The sequence below is a fragment of the Branchiostoma floridae genome, chromosome 2 (genome assembly GCF_000003815.2).
Source record: "Branchiostoma floridae strain S238N-H82 chromosome 2, Bfl_VNyyK, whole genome shotgun sequence".
Classification (NCBI taxonomy): Eukaryota; Metazoa; Chordata; class Leptocardii; order Amphioxiformes; family Branchiostomatidae; genus Branchiostoma; species Branchiostoma floridae.
The window spans coordinates 20,836,635-20,855,165 of NC_049980.1; the positions used below are offsets into that span (position 1 = coordinate 20,836,635).

At 45.4% G+C, this 18,531-nt stretch overlaps 1 protein-coding gene across 6 annotated transcripts in view; it reads left to right on the forward strand.

The window, feature by feature from the left end:
- Positions 1–16,627, forward strand: part of LOC118409664 (zinc finger protein 608-like) — a 41,267-nt gene extending 24,640 nt beyond the window's left edge. For 4 of the 6 annotated variants that reach the window (XM_035810839.1, XM_035810843.1, XM_035810840.1 and 1 more), the window contains 5 exons: positions 8,995–9,082; positions 10,203–13,102; positions 13,238–14,215; positions 14,933–15,002; positions 15,478–16,627. In XM_035810839.1, coding sequence (XP_035666732.1) covers positions 8,995–9,082; positions 10,203–13,102; positions 13,238–14,215; positions 14,933–15,002; positions 15,478–15,484 — 4,043 coding nt within the window. In that variant the 3' untranslated portion in view covers positions 15,485–16,627. The remainder of the gene's footprint in view (positions 1–8,994; positions 9,083–10,202; positions 13,103–13,237; positions 14,216–14,932; positions 15,003–15,477) is intronic. The other 2 variants (XM_035810842.1, XM_035810841.1) reach the window with 2 other exon arrangements.
- The last annotated feature ends 1,904 nt before the right edge of the window (positions 16,628–18,531 follow it).

Sequence of the window (18,531 nt, forward strand, 5' to 3'; positions counted from 1 at the left end):
GCAACACGGCGAAATAAAGAGAGAGAGAGAGTGTCCGGCTTACAAAGCCCCTGTGGTTTTTACTGCCGGATCGGTCCGTTGAGGCAGTGTTTGCGTGAGCGATAACTCAGCTCAGCCGGCCTATTGCTGTCAGGCCGCTCCGGGGAGCGTGAATGTATGGCCAGCTTAAAACTAACGTAATGCCGCGTTATGGGAACATTTGGATAGGGTAGCTGTCTCGCGACGATCGTATCAGGAGATGATGGAAGTGCCATCAGACGTATGATTTAAGGGAAGACGGCGGCTCGCCGCCACATCCTAGAGAGTAAAAACCGTCGGGCCGGCGCGAGCATTTGTTATTCCAAGCGGGTGACACGGGTCTGTTCCCGATGTTATCGTTCCAAGATTTAAAGTGCAATCATACAAACGTTTTATGCCCATAGGTTCTGACTAATTGCTTCGGCGAGCTTGCGCTGTCATTGAGCGACGCGTTTACGCTGATGATACGAGATAAAGCCGCTTGATATAGAGTGGGATGTACAGGAGATTGATGGTTTTCTTTCCGTCCTCCAAGCAGTTTAATCCTGCAGCGGCTGTGCCTGGCGCGGGAGATCGATCTCCGCCGCGCCTTGTTGCGGCTCGCGAACCCTGCAGAGCTTTCATCCCGGGAAAGTAAATACTCTGTATCCCCCCTTTTACAAATTCCGCTGGAGTTTAGCGGTTCGGCCGGCCTTATGCCACGCAATATCTACAGTGATTACTGCGGAGCAAGTTAATTTTCCGCATGGAAATTAACGATCGGGTTGCTCACTGGGGATGTCGGTCGGCCGGGCGGCGGGCAGGCCCGTTTACTCTCTCCTCTGCCTTTCCCCATACACATCGGGGATTTAGAATGAATTGCTAATGTGTGAAATTAAAGGCACACAGACTGAACCCGTCACGGCAGTTTTCCCGATCCCAGCATTAAAGCTATAGGCCACACAATAACGGAATATTGCTTCCTCAAGATCGGAACTTGAGAATTAAAACTGCAAAAATAAACAGTCTTAACACGTGAGTTATCCTGTTATCTGTTGTAGCCAAACCAATTAATTTTTGAACAAATATGATACTAGAATTATACTTCGTCTATTTTAGATACATTTCATTAAGAACATGCCTGAGATATACTTTGATATCTCAGTGTTGTGTCGCACAAAGACAATGATGAAAAGATACCAGTGCTTGAAACTAATTCAATCACGAACAATGTTAAACGTAGGCTCCGTAATAATTCAAATTGGTTCTGGAAAGACGTGCGATCCCGCGGCGCCGTGTTGGCGGGAAAAGGCACCATGAACAGCCCAGGGTTTTAACGACCGGCAAATCGAACCGGTTACTTTGTACCCAGAGTGCGGTGTGCGTTGCTTTTTACTAGATCCTGTCAAATTTCCTGGTTCGACAGACTGTGTAACATATCTATATATACATATATATATGTTTGACATTCTCGGGAGACGAAGTATGCACTATTACTCTTTTACCTTCACCTTCCGTTACTTCCTGATTTTATTCACAGTGATGAGGTGTCTGAACACATATTTGCCACTGTGCATTGGCGCTGTTTTGAATGGATGCCGTGATCTCGCCTGGTGTTACCGATTTGCTAAAACCATTGATTTCCAAATTTTCCACAGACGTCCTTCCTACAGATGGCCCATTTCCCGCCCACACAGCCACTAGCAATATGCGGCAGTTTCCTCCCATGAGTACTTTACATAGATATGGTTTCTGTGCAATTATCGAAATAAATCACTCAAAACTGCAGAATTTAAAAATGTGAGCCGGTTAACGACAATCACATGATTTGCAATCTTTCTAACTGCTCGTGTTGCTGCGGGATTAACCCATTTATCCGTCTAGCCAACTCCATTCAACCTCATTTAGAGCTCGCTATGGATGAAATGTGTTACCATTTGATATGCAGGGAACACCGACATTCTTCTCAGCATAGGCAGACATTTTAGCTTTGCTTACAATGCACGTACTTGGAACAGATCTGTCAAAACCATTGTCAATGAAAAAAGACTAGAATTACGAGATAATTCAACAGCTTTATGTATATTTGATATGATGTTCGATGTTCACTGCTTGCTACTAAGTATTTCGATGGATCGTGTGATCGTCAAAGATGTCATGACTGAAACAGGCTTTCACCGCTGCTTCCTAAACGGTTTCACATAAAGCAACTTTCTCCAGAAAATATCCTAGGTCTGCAAAACCAGATTTTTAATTTCTCTTTATAGTCTGACGTTAGTTTTATAATTTTATTTCACGTTTCGTCCCACGGCTTTCATGGAGGAACAGTCGATACCTGGGTGGGGCCGGAAGAAATCGACATTTACATTCCGGTAACGATGAGGTTCTATTGAACCGTCGTTTGGGCCTGCCTCTCAGTGGTGGCCTGGTGTACTGCCAAAACACAACAAGCATTACCGACAGCCATCTTGAAGTTCACTTTCAGAGTGACTATAAAACCGCACGCTTTAGCTCGTATGCATCAGTCTAGTGTGAGTAAATGTAAGGCAAATTGTATTGTTTGCTTCTACCTGGTTTTCGTCAAAACAAAGGGATACAAACTACATGTCTGTAAATGCTGTGGATCGACGTTTTCTCGAAGATCAGATTTTATTTTGACTAGACATGCTCCTCACCCTGCCTCTCTAGTTGGGAAAAATGAAAGCAACGACGCTTGCAACACCTAGTACGTCAACAAGACTCAACAAGCACGTCAGTAAAACTAAAAACCTTTCATTTATGCCCACGTCTTGTCTGGATATTGAAATCATGACTTATGAGTATCTCATCTACATGTTCGATCGTCAGGCATCAAAACCTCACGAAACACCGTGATATTTTATAAAATATCACAGGCTCAGCCAGCGGGCCGCGGCTGCCGGACAAACCTTGCAGCTCTGAGCTGGTATAAAGACCACCTCGAATCCTGGAGGAGCTGGTGGCGTCTTCAAACGGTGCTTTCATCCTAAGGGTCTCAATGACGCACGTCCCCTACTACACAAACTTGAGATGTTCTCTTCTTACAGCATCTAAGATACGAATGATGTAAGCAACATGCTGAATACGTTCATGATAAAAACTCCCGTTATCCAGGTAGATGATAACACATGTCATAGGCATATTGGATCAACTCGAGTTCAAGTTGCTTGACGTCTTCCGGACTGCTATACTCGATGTTTCGCACAAAGGATTGAGATATCAGTCAGTGAGATATGTTATCGGGGACCGTAAAAATAGGTTGAGCACCCACGACGTGCTGGATGAAATAAAATATAAATCACGGGCAAGTTCATTCCGAAAATAACTTTTACCGTGAATATCTAATGGAGTTAAAACGTTACCAGTGATTCTTTTTATATTTTTCCTGTACAATTTTTTGGGGTGTCGCACCCATCTGTATTTGCCAAGTTTATGCCAATAGTCAGTCACAGATAGGCAAACATGAGCGGCAAGTAAACCCTATGGCCCGCGGTTCATGTCAGATTGGACCCGCCACTGCACAGGGCGAGCCAGCGCCGCCACACAGCCAGATCTCTGGCCTCCTCCAAAACACAATAATTGCACCGGCCACGATCGATGCGCCAGTGAAAAGAGATGGCTTTATGAAATGTTAGCCCAGGAATTAATTTGTAGCCAATATGCGGAACATTAGCCTGTCTTGTACTCAAATTTGCAACACGTCATGAAAAATTGATTCGGGGTGGCTGATGTATAGAGACACTCCCGGTATTTCGGTTGAACGTAAACTGATGTAAGATAGAGGTGTCTGTGTCTACTTGTCACCATAGAAGCTGAAGTTTCAAGTTCGATTCATTTTACATCTGAGCTTTGTCGCTTATGATTTTTGGAGTTAATTTCAAGACACGTTAACGTTGCTGCCTTCACATAAAATCACCGTGGTTGTCGGCACCCTATTTCTTTTGCTTTTCGTTCCATTCAAGATTCCAATGTCGTTGGATCCAATTTTAGAGACAAATATTTGATCACTCCATGTACGTATCCATCTGTACGTTTTTCTGTATACCATTAAACTATTATGGGAAAGTGACAGGGCAATGTGACCATTTTTTAATGATAAGCTCTATCGCAAATTCGTGCCCGTAGGCGAACGACACTTAACGATAGAATAATAGCATAAAGTGAAACATATAGCATACAACTGAAACAGACAATGACTTCGTTGCTTGTCTGTTATAATTATTGATACGATTCTATATCAACGGCACGTCTGCTAATGTGGGTTTTAAATGAAAGTCGTGAAGGATGAAAAGCCCCACATTTTCAATAACGACTGGGGTGGATGATTTCAGAAGGGAAATAATTTTCTATAGATTTCTAATCTTAGATTTCGGATCCTCTCATGCATTATCTATTCCTTACGACATCGAATATTGAACATTGATTTTGGAGGACCGTCATTAAACTTTGTCAACAAGTAATCAAAACCTAGCAAAGTCTTGCTCCTTGTCGGGTCAACTATCCTTTGTCGCCACGTTATTTCCTTTGCGGAAAGAAATTTTTTACAGTTGTTGATCCCCCTGCACCTTAAGCTTCTTGAAATTTTACTTATCCATCAATTTTGAAAAGCCCACAAGAGGATCACCATCACTGTGACCGTTCTTTGGTTTGTAGTAGTTCAGTGCTGGGGAAAACTATCAAAGATAACGTCCATAGCCTAACTAATTTTCAACTGAGTCAAGTGGGAACATTTGTGTTAGTGCAACGATGGCGCCATGCAAAGTAGGATAAGTACAGAAGAAACCCACGAACTCATAACGTCATCAACATCCGGAACTACTGCACAGTTTTCACCATGTAGTGCAGCTAAGAACTTGCCTTCTGCTGAATTCAGCCCATGGCAAGTTCTTAGCTGCACTACATGGTGAAAAATTGGAGTTAACTCCAATAGAAAACAGCACAATTCGAGGTAAGGATTACCTATGTTGGTTCTCCTTATGTCATCACTACGTAAATGTACGCATCTGATGATGGCAGGCGCCCTAGATGATATATCAATTGATCATTGTTTGTAGATAGACATCATTAACGGGAAAAGATGTTGAAATTTTCAGCTTCTAGCAATTTTTCCCATGAAAGTACAGGTCTCTTCAAAGTAAATGGTATACAGATGACCACACTGCCTTTATTTAACAAGGAGGCTTGCACTCTCGAACTGATTGATATTCTGGTTTGCAACATGTTTTACTGCCAGTTTACTTCTGCTTCTTAGTATGGATGAACAGTAGAGGTTTGATAATTCCAAACACTACATGTTGTCAGAAAAACTGCTTGTAGCAACTCAGTTGCCGCCATATTGTAGCCAAAGAACGCCCTAAAACAATATCGGAGAGCTGTGGCGTCATGTCCGAGTAGGTATGAAAGGCTGCATGACGCTGCCTGTCATCGACACCCCAATACTCCTCCGCTTGGTGACAGGGCACAGGCTGATTACTGTGTACACTGTCCACTTAGTGGGATTTAAATTTGTGGTTTGAGTAGCGGCTATCATGACCCACGGGCCACCCCCTGAAAGCTGTGTGTCGTACCACACCCAAACCAAGACTTCCTGACATCGCAGTTCACCACTTCCATGCTACTAGTACTATACACCAGTATACAGTGAAGTCTATAAGCGTAATCTTTTGATTTTCCGTCAGACCTTCATTCCTGACCTGATTGCGATGTGTGCACCCGCCATAAAATCCGCTCATGTCGACTCAGCACAACGGGGTGACTTTGAGTGTTATCGATTTGAATGACGTTCTCTCATCAAGCGATCATATTTCAATCTTTACTATCGATTAACGGGATGGAACTAGACACGTGCGAGTTGACTGATAGTGCCCCGTCCTGACGCCGCGCCTAAGTTTCAACCCCGGCGGTTAACTGCCCAATAAGATAATTACTGATCCGAAAAGCAGACTGCTCGTTGCGCCGCTGATCCGATAATGGTGTCAATGTCTCGTTCATGTCTCCCAGGGACGACATGCCGGAAATCCAGCCACATGTCACGGCGTGTACAGTAATGAGCGGGTACGATGTGGAAAGCCTAATCAATGACTATTGGATATCGTCCATCTATCTTGATAGGGAAAGGTGAACGGGGGGTTAACAGAGCCTTTTGTTCTGTGCTGGTTCAGTAAGATTTCGGCATCCAATGGGGGTTTAAAACTGAGAGGAACCAAATCACGGGTTCAGTTCAAGTAAACATCTCTTTGATTTGGTTTGCTTTTAACTTCAGATTTAATCACCACAACGGGTAATGTGTTCTCATGACGTCTAATGTATGTTAAAGCGGTCTCATCAACCTTGCACATTTTGCTTGCCATTTGATATTTCACGAAACACATTATGTGCTTGCGGCCGGATTCCCGTCGTTTCCTCCAGATCCAGCATATCTAGCGGTATCAACATGCGAAACGTGTGCCCTTTTCTCCCCTTCCCTGTTGTAAGGATTTCCCGCGCGATCCTTGCAGCGGGCCGCGCCAGCCAGCCTGTCTGCCCGGAGATGTCTGTAGGCGGTTGTGGGCCGATGACTAATTTGGCGGATTTGATGAGGTTTTGGTACATCATCTACTGGCAACAAGTAATCGACCCACAGTGCCTTCCAGGCGAGACACTGGAATCAATAGGCGCTGTAACAACCAAACCCCAGTCATCTGGGATAAAGATATGTGCTGGCGGCACGGAGGAAGGGGCCGTGACAGGATACCTGCCTTTGTCTAAAGACGGAAGAAAAATGTGTCAAGGTAGTTTGAAGACAGACATGCGAAACACTATGTCCTGATCAGGACAAACCTAAACCATGTCCTATGGTGGTTCCAGACAGGCCGAGCCGTCCCCATATAACTATCTGTATCAGACTAAAAGTTTCCACGAAGTGACCGTCCTTGCGCTGCAAGATCAATTCTGACGTGTCCAAGTGTAACGATATCCGATAATCAGTCACACCTAGCGATCGGATACCAAGGGTTTGTCCTTACCTGAGCACAATTCATATAAACAGAATACTGTAAGGTTTTTTTCTGTCGTGTGAATTCATTTCTGACTTTTTGTAAGCGAGTAGCACGGCGCCTGTATGCCGATGAATGATCCTGAGCCCTGTAACGTTAGTAGTCCGCGCACGTACAAGGGAACTTCAGGCGCCACTACCCTGATAGAGCTCAGCGTGGAACATTGTATACGTGCTTTAGCACCGCTTTAGTCACAGGATAGGTCTGGAAACGTAAGTCACGGCCATAAAGTAATGCCGTCGGCTCTACCGTTGCGTGGCTCAAGAAACAGGGAGAAAGCATCATAAAGTGTCATCGACCGAAAATAGATCTTCATTGCCATTTACCTAATCCCAGCCGGTCGCCCCCTATCCCAGGGTTGCGGGAGGTCATGCCGCTCTTTAAATATTCCAGTTAACGTGCAAATCACGGCACGGACCGGCAGCTCGAGAGGCGTTTTTACTGCGAGCTTCAGAGATACAGGCATAAATAGTTCTGTCAGGAGTGGGTCGTGAGAGGCGGTGGGGTGCTTGTGCACACATTATACCCACGGAGTGGAGGGAATTGTATCGTCTCAGTCAGACCTATGTTACAAGATAAACGTAGAGCCATCCCTTACATTTTCCAGCGGGCAGGAAAGAGGTCAATAGCTGGGGAATGATTACCCGCCAACTCGACTGGCGGGAATCATGTGCCATTAGCCAGCTCAGCCGGTAGCCTGTACATAAAATTGGCATTAAAACGGCGTCTGCTGCGATTGTCGTGCTAAATCTAATCAATAAATGGTTTTGGATGTCTCCTCTCTCTCTCGTGGCCTCAGATGCCGAATGTTTCCCCTCTACCACCGCTCCCTCCTGAAAAAAAAGATGATATTCTACACGGAGGAAAATCACAATTAATCTGACAAATATTCCAGTAACAGCTGCGTTCATACACATGAGGGCACTTTGTCTCACCAAGCCTACAACACGGTTTGACTTTTGCACACCGATCGGCACAATGATAAAAAGATCAATATGCAAATATCAATATCCTTTCTTTGCATGTTGAAAGGATTCTGTGCAGATACCGATATGATACATGTAGCGTCCTAATGAGCGAGATCCTGTCTGGAACAACTCAGTTGGTGCTTCGAAATCGATCTTCCATTTTGCCTTTTCCAATAATGTTATGTTTTGGTAACGTTATCTTTCTTGTTCCTTTCCAACCGTTGTAACCACTCCCTCCTCCTGAGTGAAATTTGTCCCCTGTGTTGCCGTGACCCAGCCCGTGTAGAACATAACCCTTTATATCTAGTGGCCGTGCGCTCATCCATGCCTGACAGGGGGGCCACTAAAAGCCATTGCCGCCAAATCATCGCAGTAATTTGCCCTGTGGTCCGGGGTGGCCTGACCTCCAACTGGAAAGGTTCGTTACCCAGACGGTGCGAGCGGACATTAGAGAACGAGGAAGTCGTTATGTTTCTTTGACCTTCAGGTTTTACCAGAAATGTTTTTCTCGGCTGAGGCGTCCCTGGGGTGACCTGAAACAGCGGCAGTGGTGAGGGGGACATGAAACAGAACGCCGTTACGGCATTCATGGGGAGGGCTCGTCATGTAACCTTCACGAAGTCAAGACAGTGTAATCTTTCATGCCAGGATTTAATACAACAAAATCACTGATCAAATATCAGTTTTTCCAAGCATCTCCATAACGTTGGGTTGATGTACACTTGAACAAGTGATCAAACATTACTGCCCCCGTGCTCTATGATGAGCTAGTATCCCCCACGTAATCTTTATAACATTTGCGATTGTTGCGATCATGCGAAGATCATGTGAAGAAAAATACAAGCAAATCATTACTTTGATTCAATGTTCAACACGGTATCAAAAGGCTGCTACACCGTTTGTTTAAACTATATGTTTGTTTTAGAGATCGTCGAGGCTTAACTGTACTTTCAACTCTCTCTCCGTTTTCCCCACAGGTGTTCTGGTGGTGAACGTTACCTGGCGCAACAAGACGTACGTGGGAACCCTGCTGGACTGTAGCAAACATGACTGGGCTCCACCCAGGTGAGTTAGTTACCAGCATTCATCACGGAAGTTGTGCTTATCACTAATTGAGTTGTCACGTCTTGTATCATTGCTTTTTGAGATATTATAAAAGACATTCGAACATCACTGAAAACATAAATTACCGCCATTTCACGGCAAGGATAACGGAATTTTTTACCGCCAGCACAAATGTAGTTTTGGCATTTCTTTCCCCCAAAGCGCGATAAAAAAGGCTCACGTTCGTCCAAATCGTAAATCGTATAGAAGAGTTCAATTTAGTTATTGATTGGCCGGTGCCCAGGGTTTGGACAGCAATCATGATGCGGAGGCTGGAGAATGCTGCATGGGTCTGTCAAGATAAGGTTCCCGCGCAGGCAAGGATCCTGGCCAAGTACAGAAAATCCGGGAATCTAATTTCCCATCTCTAACGTTATAGCTGCGGCGTTGAGCTGACGTCGTTACAACGTGGGAGATCGGTGAACCGTGCAGAAGCTGGTTAATATGAGGGGAGAATGGCTGGTTATCATGCAGACCACGTCTGCAATGTAACCAAAGATTGTCTGTCACAAAGTGCCTTTTACTCATAAGTCGGATTTTCTCTTTATCACCAACAAAGCGCTATAATTAAAGCGTTAAGGTATCTTGGCTACTTAAAATGCGATTAGTGTTACAGCGCTTCAAAACACACCGCGGAGTAATTCCGGCTGGTTGTGGCCGATCAGTAAATTATGGAAGGAAAGAACTTGCAGGTAGGATGAGAGATATTTGATTGGCCCTTAAGCAAGACGAATTCTATACCTAGTGATTTTCACAGATGATCTTTCAGACGAAATAATACACGAGAAAAAAAACGACACGGAAAATCTTAAACGGATCTGTATGGAACTAGAATATAATCAACAACAGGGAACTGACAACAAAGCGGTAAACAAAATATTAATGCAATAATGATCATCTTTTACTCAAGTCCATGCCCGAATGCTTATTGGAAGTTACAAAATAATACCATACCTTAAGAGACAGTCAAACAAATAGTAATCATTGTTGTTGTTTGGTTTGAATTATTGTTATTGGGTCAAGTGTTCTGGAAATTTTGTTCTTCCCATGTCATAATTTTCCCCCAAATTTGTTTCTCCAGGTTTAGCGAGTCTCCGACCAGTGATATGGAAACCAAACCGCCGCCGCCTCCTCCCGCCAAGGCTAGCCGGGGGAAGCGTGCCCGGAACAACAACGCGTCCGGCGAGGACATGAGCAACTTCACCGAGACGCGCTCCTCCATTCACAGCAAGCTGCGTAACAACAACGGGAACGGCAGCAACGGCACGGGGAAGACTGGGCGGAAGGGGAACAACAAAACCCCCACAAGGGACGACGATGGGAAGCCTGACACACCGCCGGGGACAAAACGTAAGGCAAAGTCGTCTACAGACGGCGAATCCGTGTCAAGCACGGACGAAGTCAAGCCTGCAAAGCGAATGAGGGCAAATTCGCGAAGTACCCCCACCCCACAAGGCGAGGGGCCTGCACCTGCCCTGATAGAGTGTCCTCACGTGAACTGTAACAAAAAGTACAAACACATCAACGGCTTGAGATATCATCAAGCGCACGCTCATCTGGAAGACACAAAGGCGGCACCTGAAAACCGCAAAGAGAACACAACAACTGCCACGGCTCCATCCGCTCTGAGCTCTTTGATTAAAGAAGAGAAACTCTTGCAGCAGTGTATGGTAGCCATTCCAGATAAACTCAGAGAACTGGCCGACAGAGAGCGGCAGAACCTAGGGTCGGCTGATCTGGCGAAGAGGGAAGACGAGATGCCCAACAAAGTCTTGGACAGTTTAGAAAAGCTCGATAGCCTAAAGAGGAAAGAGCAAGATAACATACAGCTGAAGGAATCGGAGAGCTTGTTGAAGATCAAGGCTGAAGCAGCCAGTGAGTACGACTTTCCAGGAGTTAGTTTTCCTACTGAGAAGCCAACAGCTAAAACTGCTGCTTCCTCGGGGAAGGGGAAATTTGACTTCTTTGCCAGAGGAAGAGGTCCTCGCAGCCAGGGCAGAAGTAACTCCGGTGGACAGGATGGGCGGGAGAAGTCCAAGATGGACCAGCATCACGGCGTGCAAAACGGCTTTCAGCACGGAGTAGACGCGTTATCGTTTATCGGAGCGCATTCTGCTCGCCCCGGAGCGATTCTCAATAGACATTCGGATCCAAGAGGGATTCCAAGTGCGAATTTAAATTCTATGGACGGGAAAGATGCCTCCAGCGTGGGGTCACCAACTGCACCCCCAAATGTCAACGTGTTTCAGCTTCCCCAGCAGCAGCAACTCATGGCACAGCAAACGTCCGTGATTCAGAGCACCACAGCTCACGCGGAAAGAGATGTTACCGGGTTTGCGGAGAAATCCAAGATAGGAAGCGACAAAGAAAAATCAAAGAAATCGCCTGGTAGCGGGGGGTCGTCTAAGAACGAGAGAACCACCGGGAAGAGTAAAGCGGCGAGGCCTATCGCTCCTGCGCCAGCCGTCCCACACCTGATAGCGATCCCATCATTCTCCTCTTCAAACGTGGCCGCTTCTGGGATACAAGCCATCTCCACAACACCCAAAACACCTTCCACGGCGCTGAAACCTATCCAGCCCAAACCAACAATCATGGGAGAACCACCGCCTCAAACCATATCTGTTCCCAGCTTTAAGGAGAAGAAACACAAGCAGAAAAAACGAAGTAAGGATAAGAATAAAGACAAGGAGAAAGACAGAGTTTCAAAGGAGTTAAAGAGCAAAGAGGACACGAAAGGACCAAAAGCAAGTGATGTTCCCTGTAATTTATCAATAGAGCACGCCGAGGAAAAGTCGTCTATTAAAAGTAGTCATAACATCGCTCCCCAAAAGGTGGACAAATTTGGTCTCCCCCTGTCGAACTCTCCAAACGGCCACACCACGTTAACTGACGTCATAAGTTCCGTTTTGTTACGTGATGCTCAAGGCAGTAACATCCCCTCCACTGTAAGGACGTTTGACAATAATAAGTTCTCTTATTCATCTAGCGGCGCAACGCCCAATCAGACGCCGCTTGTACAACAACTTGAGGCATCGCGGTCAGAAAGTGGCAGTCCTGCCTACTCGGACATATCTGATGAGGGAAATGATCCAAACAAATCCGGTGGGAGATCGAGGAGCTCTCGTCGAGTAGAAGATAGGGAGCCTGCCAATCAAACATCCATCAAGACCGACGATGATGGTGAAATGTCTTCAGGTTTTCAGTCTCATTACGCCTCCATCAGAGCATCTCATACGGCAACAAGTGCCACTGCCTCCTTACACAATCCGCTTAAAAGAGAATCCGATGGTAGTACCGATACAGACATGCATTCAAGAACACAAGAGCCAGACCACAAAAAATCACGACCGAGTTCAGCGTCCTCCCGAGAGTCCACAACACCACCTGATAAGCAGGAGAAGCTACGGCAGTCTCCTCAGCAGCAGCAGCGACAATCACAGCATCCGGGCTATGCACAGTATCCTCATTATCAGTACCTCGCCTACCACGGGTACCGCATCGATCCGGCCTATCATAATTACCTGACGGCTGCCGACCCGCAGTACAGGCAACAATATGAAAAACTCATGGAAGAACAACAATCAAGATTCAGGTCTGACCAAGACCGGAAGGTAAAAGATAACGGGAAAGAGAACTCGGAAGGGTCGAAGGGTAGTTCTGACTTCCGTGGTGAAGAGAAGGGTGTGGAGGGGAAGGACTCTGACCAAATGGACGCCTCCAATCCGCCTCAACTCGAGCCCATTAAAGACACCAGAGCCAAGGAGGACTCAAAAGATGGAGAATCTTCCCCGGCTAGCAGCTCTTCTTCTTATCCCTCCCAGCCGCCCCCGCTGAAACGGGCTGATGACACGGACAATCTGAAAGCCAAGCAGAGTGAGAATCACCAGATCATGAGAGAGAGCATTGCGTTAAAGGCACAACTAGAGTCAGGCCCACGTAGGACGCCATCTTCATCCTCATCATCATCATCATCACAAGGTAATCATGTCAAACGTCATGTTGAATGAAGTAGCATTTGTGGAACACACTTTTAGAACCGTATGCAGATCTTTAAAGTTTCATTTTTGTTTGTTTGAAGTGTGTCTACTTGTTTGTGCCCCTTTCTCTGTACAGCAGCGATGGGCTTCGATCCCAGGATCCTGTACGCTCAGCAGCAGGAGGAGATGCGGCAGTACTACCTGTACCAGCAGCGGGTGGCCGAACAGCACAAAATGGAGGACGAGCGGCGGCGGCAGATCAAAGCTGAACACTCACAGAACAGACTCGATCCACAGCCGCGGCAGAATCACAGTCCACGGACCGACCAGAAGCAGCGGCATTCTGACGGCGGAGGCAGTCGCAAAGAGACGGAGAAACAACATTCCGCTAAACTGAAGGAACCCAGTTCGGGACAGAGTAGCAGATCATCAACGCCGAACAAGAAAAGTCCCGGGTTATTGTCCAAGGAAGATTCAAAGGAATCTGAGCAGTCGGCCAAACATCTTGAACGTCGTCTGAAGGAAGGTCGGGATTCGAATGACAGGAAAAGCCAAGATGGTAGAAGAGACAGTTCGTCCTCTTCACGCCAAGTTCCTTACCCATACATGTCGCAGTATTCCTACGTGCACCCATATGCTGCTATGCACCTGGACCCGGCCTACAGAGGAATGTACCCCATAGGCTATGCAGGTGCTCCGTATGTCCATCCACAGTTCCGGTACCAAGGAGACCCGGCAGGTTCACCACAACAAGTCCTCGGCTCGTCATACAAAGGTCAGTCTGCCGCCGCGCACGACCGGCCTCCCACCATGTCCCCTGCCCCAGGGAAGGGCACAGACTCGCCTGACAAACAGGCCCCACCGAAGAAGACGCACACCATTTCACACTACCCCCAGCAGCCTTCCCCCAGAAAGGAGAAGGAAGAGCCTGCCGCCAAGCAGAAGTCGCCTCCGTCACCGGCACCGAAGGAAAGTTCCACGGAGAAACCCGCAGCTGAGTCCGGGGAGAAAGCCGACCGTAAGGGGACCACTCCTCAGCATCACGTGCACACCCACCACCACACACACATCGGCGTGGGCTTCCCTGTTGTTGGACAATATGACCCTTATAATGGTGAGTATAGACATTTGATGTAGGAGCTGGTCTGTGCATCCAGTCAGATGCACATATTAATTGTATTTATGATTGTAAAGTTCAAAGTCTATAATTCCCCATTTTGCGTTTGTGGGAGATGGCGAAATTGATAAGATAAAGGAAGTTCATACGTCAGAATCTAGTACCACTTTAAAACTGGTGGTTGCCGTAGAGAATATTAAGACTGAAAACAGACGTCTCATTCAACAGGCGTGGGCAGCACGAGTAGAATCATACCATTATCGATGATGTAATTAATGGCCGTGGTGTAACTGGCGATGATTCACGTTCACTGCATACCGACTACAGATCATAGCCAAATGGATAGTACCTGATGGTTTTTCTAAAATTTGTGGAGTACCACACAATCGTTAAGTGTCATATCATATGCAATAGATTCATCAGTGATTAAATTTGCTCATTAGATATACAAAAAATATTTGACATCTTTCTCTGTTTCGCACTGCCATTGCACTGTCAGTCAGTCATGAAACGTTACGCTTCGCCTCAATAGAGGAGCAGCCGCTTTACCATCTTTACTTTATCTTTACGACTGAATCATAAGCAGCATGATCTTATCGCTGGGTGTGGGCTATCTTTCATCTGCAATGTCCCATGCACGCGGCATTTGCGTACCGCACAGATATCTATAAAACGTTATGACTTATAGACCTAACCATTGCCTTCATCTTTCAGCAGCGGTTCTTTCTGGTCAGCAATCGCCAGGCGTGGTTCATTCCCCGATTGCATCCTTTACACCACGCCGGTATGTGAACTGTGCTCTATCTTGTTGCTATGGGTGATCAGTTTTAGGGCAATGGTCTGGTCTGAAGATATCAAATATCATGCGTCAATGCGCGAATGCCCATATAACAATGTTTACAACGATGTTACCAATTCGTTCTTCTTTAATGTTACCTTCTACGACCAAATCCACAGTGTGCATTATTTTATGTAGCACAGAAGTTATGCAGTCGCTTTGCTTCTGATGGGGAGACATTCCTTTTGCAAGGCTGCATCCAATGGGTATAATGTTATTACCGCATCTCATCCTCCGCGACGACCGAAAACTGAATCTTCGTTGATTAGATTACATGTTAGTGTGAGGTGACCTCGCCTGAGTAAAGGCTGATCCCATTACTAAATGATAGGGGAAATTATCGATTTTTCCATTTTCTGCATCCTCTGCCTCCCTGCAGTCATACGGAGTTGACCTTCTTGTTATTTGTACCTCCTTACAGAGAGTAGAGCGTGAGGAGAGTTCAACATCACCCCGGTACCTTCAGCCTCAGAAGCAGTGGAGACACATCGGAATGCAGATCACATTGCAAGCACCATTTGATAACATCGACTCCAGTCTCTGTATGCATGACCTGACCGCACTGCATGGAAGATGCTCTTATTTCTCGCCACACCGCTCGACCATGTGTGGAGAGAATTCAGAATCGCTGGCCACGGAGGGAGTCAAGTAGCTAGTATAAGGCGACTAAAAGCAGCGATAGAAAAAGTAAACTCCGCGCTATAAGCAATGATGTGAAAACCCCTGCGACGTGTGATAACCTTGGCTGCCTCGCCAAGGACGCGGTTGGCTCCAGTATATATCCAGCCGAACACTTGTCGCTGATGTTGTCAACCTAAATGTCACAGATTATACAGCTTTATCCACCTCTGCTCTGGTGACACTTTTCTGTCTCTCGGCAGTAAATATTCATTTATTGTGTCAGCATAATTAGACAGTTGAGTGGAAATGTAAAATGTAATGGGTATTGAGTCCATATAGTGCCATGTGACGTTTTATTACAACTCAGTTTTACGGTCATGCAGCATTTTGGTTTCAGTCTAAAATGCTTACCACGATGTAAATGAGAACGTTGCTGTTCGATTAATCAGATTTACGACGGATGCCTACCCGTAGTGATGTATATGAATACTCAGAACTGTGTACGAAACAAGTCGGAAGAAGTAGCACAAGAGAACATAGCGAAGACTACATACCTGTTAGAAATGCCCTGTAAATTATCAAACTCTAATGTGCATGTTTGTGCTGTGTTGCTTGAAAGGGTATTGGCTGACTGCTGTGCAGTTAGGTTCCGTCTTGTTTATGTATGTATGTACGTATGTATGTATGTATGTATGTATGTAAATATTCGCAGATGTTACTTGCGTCATCACCTACCGCTCAGACTGCAGTGAATGTAGAAGTGATCGCTACCTGTGGCGCTACTATATGACAAACCTGCCGAAACCCTCGCACTCCCGTCCAATATGTCCGTGGCGTTTGTTGGCAGCAAAATTAGAAACATTGTCTCCTTGTAGAAGCAATGTATCATAGGAGTTGCATTGGAGTGTTGCATGGAGGTTCGACATAATAAATTAGTTTTATGTAACATCTTTGTTGACATAGTGTTTTGTGTGTAATGGTTGTGATATCTTTACAGATCTAAACAATGCCAATGTTTATTTTGAACAACAGCTACCAGAGAGGAGTGGGGTGAACTTGTGACTATGGTAACAGCTTTACGCGGAAAAGGCACGCTGGTAATCGTGAAGGATAGAGTGGAAACTCTGCATTAGTTAGAATCGCATTAACAGCGTCGTAATGTTGAGACTCCTGCAGACTGGCGACGGCTGAAATCATTCCTTCTGTGAGTAATTCGTGCCAATCTTCCCCCGGGGAGCGGGAAATAAAACCCGTAAAGCCTTGTAATGATTCTGTTAAACCACACATTCTCACGACCATAACGTGCATAATTACACCGCGCACACCTCGTGCATACAAAACAGGGAACGCTGCAGCACCCGTACTCGTATGTTTGGTACATGGCTCCATCGTTTCTGGTTAAAGCTCATTCTTCATTCAGATTTAATCTAAAATACAGTCAGGTGACAAAGTATAAATCGTCCCTCGGAAGTACTCTATACTACGCCGTATTTCTTCGTTTGTTATCTGATACGTGGAGAAAGGTGCAAAACGGCGGTGATATGATTATTCAATGACGTTGTTATTTTATCATGAATGTATCAATGCTGCACTTCTATCCCTCGTTCCGTTGTACATCGATACAGCACTCTACCAGATACAAGAGACAGCTGGTTTCGCAGAAACAATCCTCCGAGCTCCGAATGTTATGACGATTGTGCATTTGCGCTTACACCTGTGATATTTCAATCCACCCACTTTGTGAAATTGCTTCCATTTCCTTAAACATGGCAATTACGGAATGTACGACCGTTTTCGGTTTATGTGTTTCACTCAGATTAGACACCGTGTGAAATTGAGATTAATTGACCTTTTCAATGAGTATTCCAGGGAAAATTGTTTAAAATCATAAACTAAACTGCGCGGGGTGTCCTGGAGGATTTGGGTACCAATCAATTATCCACGCAACAGACAAGAGGCGCCATTGTTATACATACATAATGCACATCTCCAACTTTGTAACCTTCCAACACAATTAATTATTTGTACTCCGCAGCGCGCTCAGCATACGGCAGCTAATAGGGCATGCCCGTATGGTTCTTAAACAATACAATAGGATGTGGTAAATGATTGATTAGCGAAGAACGGCTCGTAAGCACCTGACGGTAAATATCGGAGCCATGAATGGGGAGGGCCATAGACCAGGACCGCAATGAATGGATATCATCGATGATGATGTTTTCATCTTCATTATATTCTATGCAATTTCTCGTCGTAAATCATGGGATAAAAGGTGAATTATATGTGTCGTCGAGCATTTATTCATTTCTTGTGGAAATTGAGTTGCTGTTGGTAATAAAACGTACAGTTCGTTTTATTAAGAACCATAAGAACCAATTAACCCTAAAATGTACTGGTCTAAGGAGACGCGAAGTCGTACATTCTAAACAGTTAAGCTTAGCAAACTTGAGTTAGTCCTACATGTAGCAGAAAAATGCTGTGTTTCCGGTCCTTATGGTCTGTATTCTCTGATTGTTTGCTCCTGTTTATGTTGTGGGTTTCACATTTCGGCCGATGTGTCCACCAAAACACTTTATCAGAGTTAAAACTGAAATGCATCTGGGACTGGTATCTTCAACATCACATTGTAATTGTATAGATATACAACGAGAACACACATGTTTAGACTTGATATGTGATTTCTACTAAATATAGCGTTTATAGAATTGTTTTAAATCAAGAAATCAATTTGGAATTTATGTACAATGAGAAAAGGACATGAACACGTTCACGGTAAAGCGTCGACACTCTAACCTGTCCAAGTGCTGAAACGCTGTTGCTGTGTCTCGAGAACCTCTCCAGCATTTCGTCACAA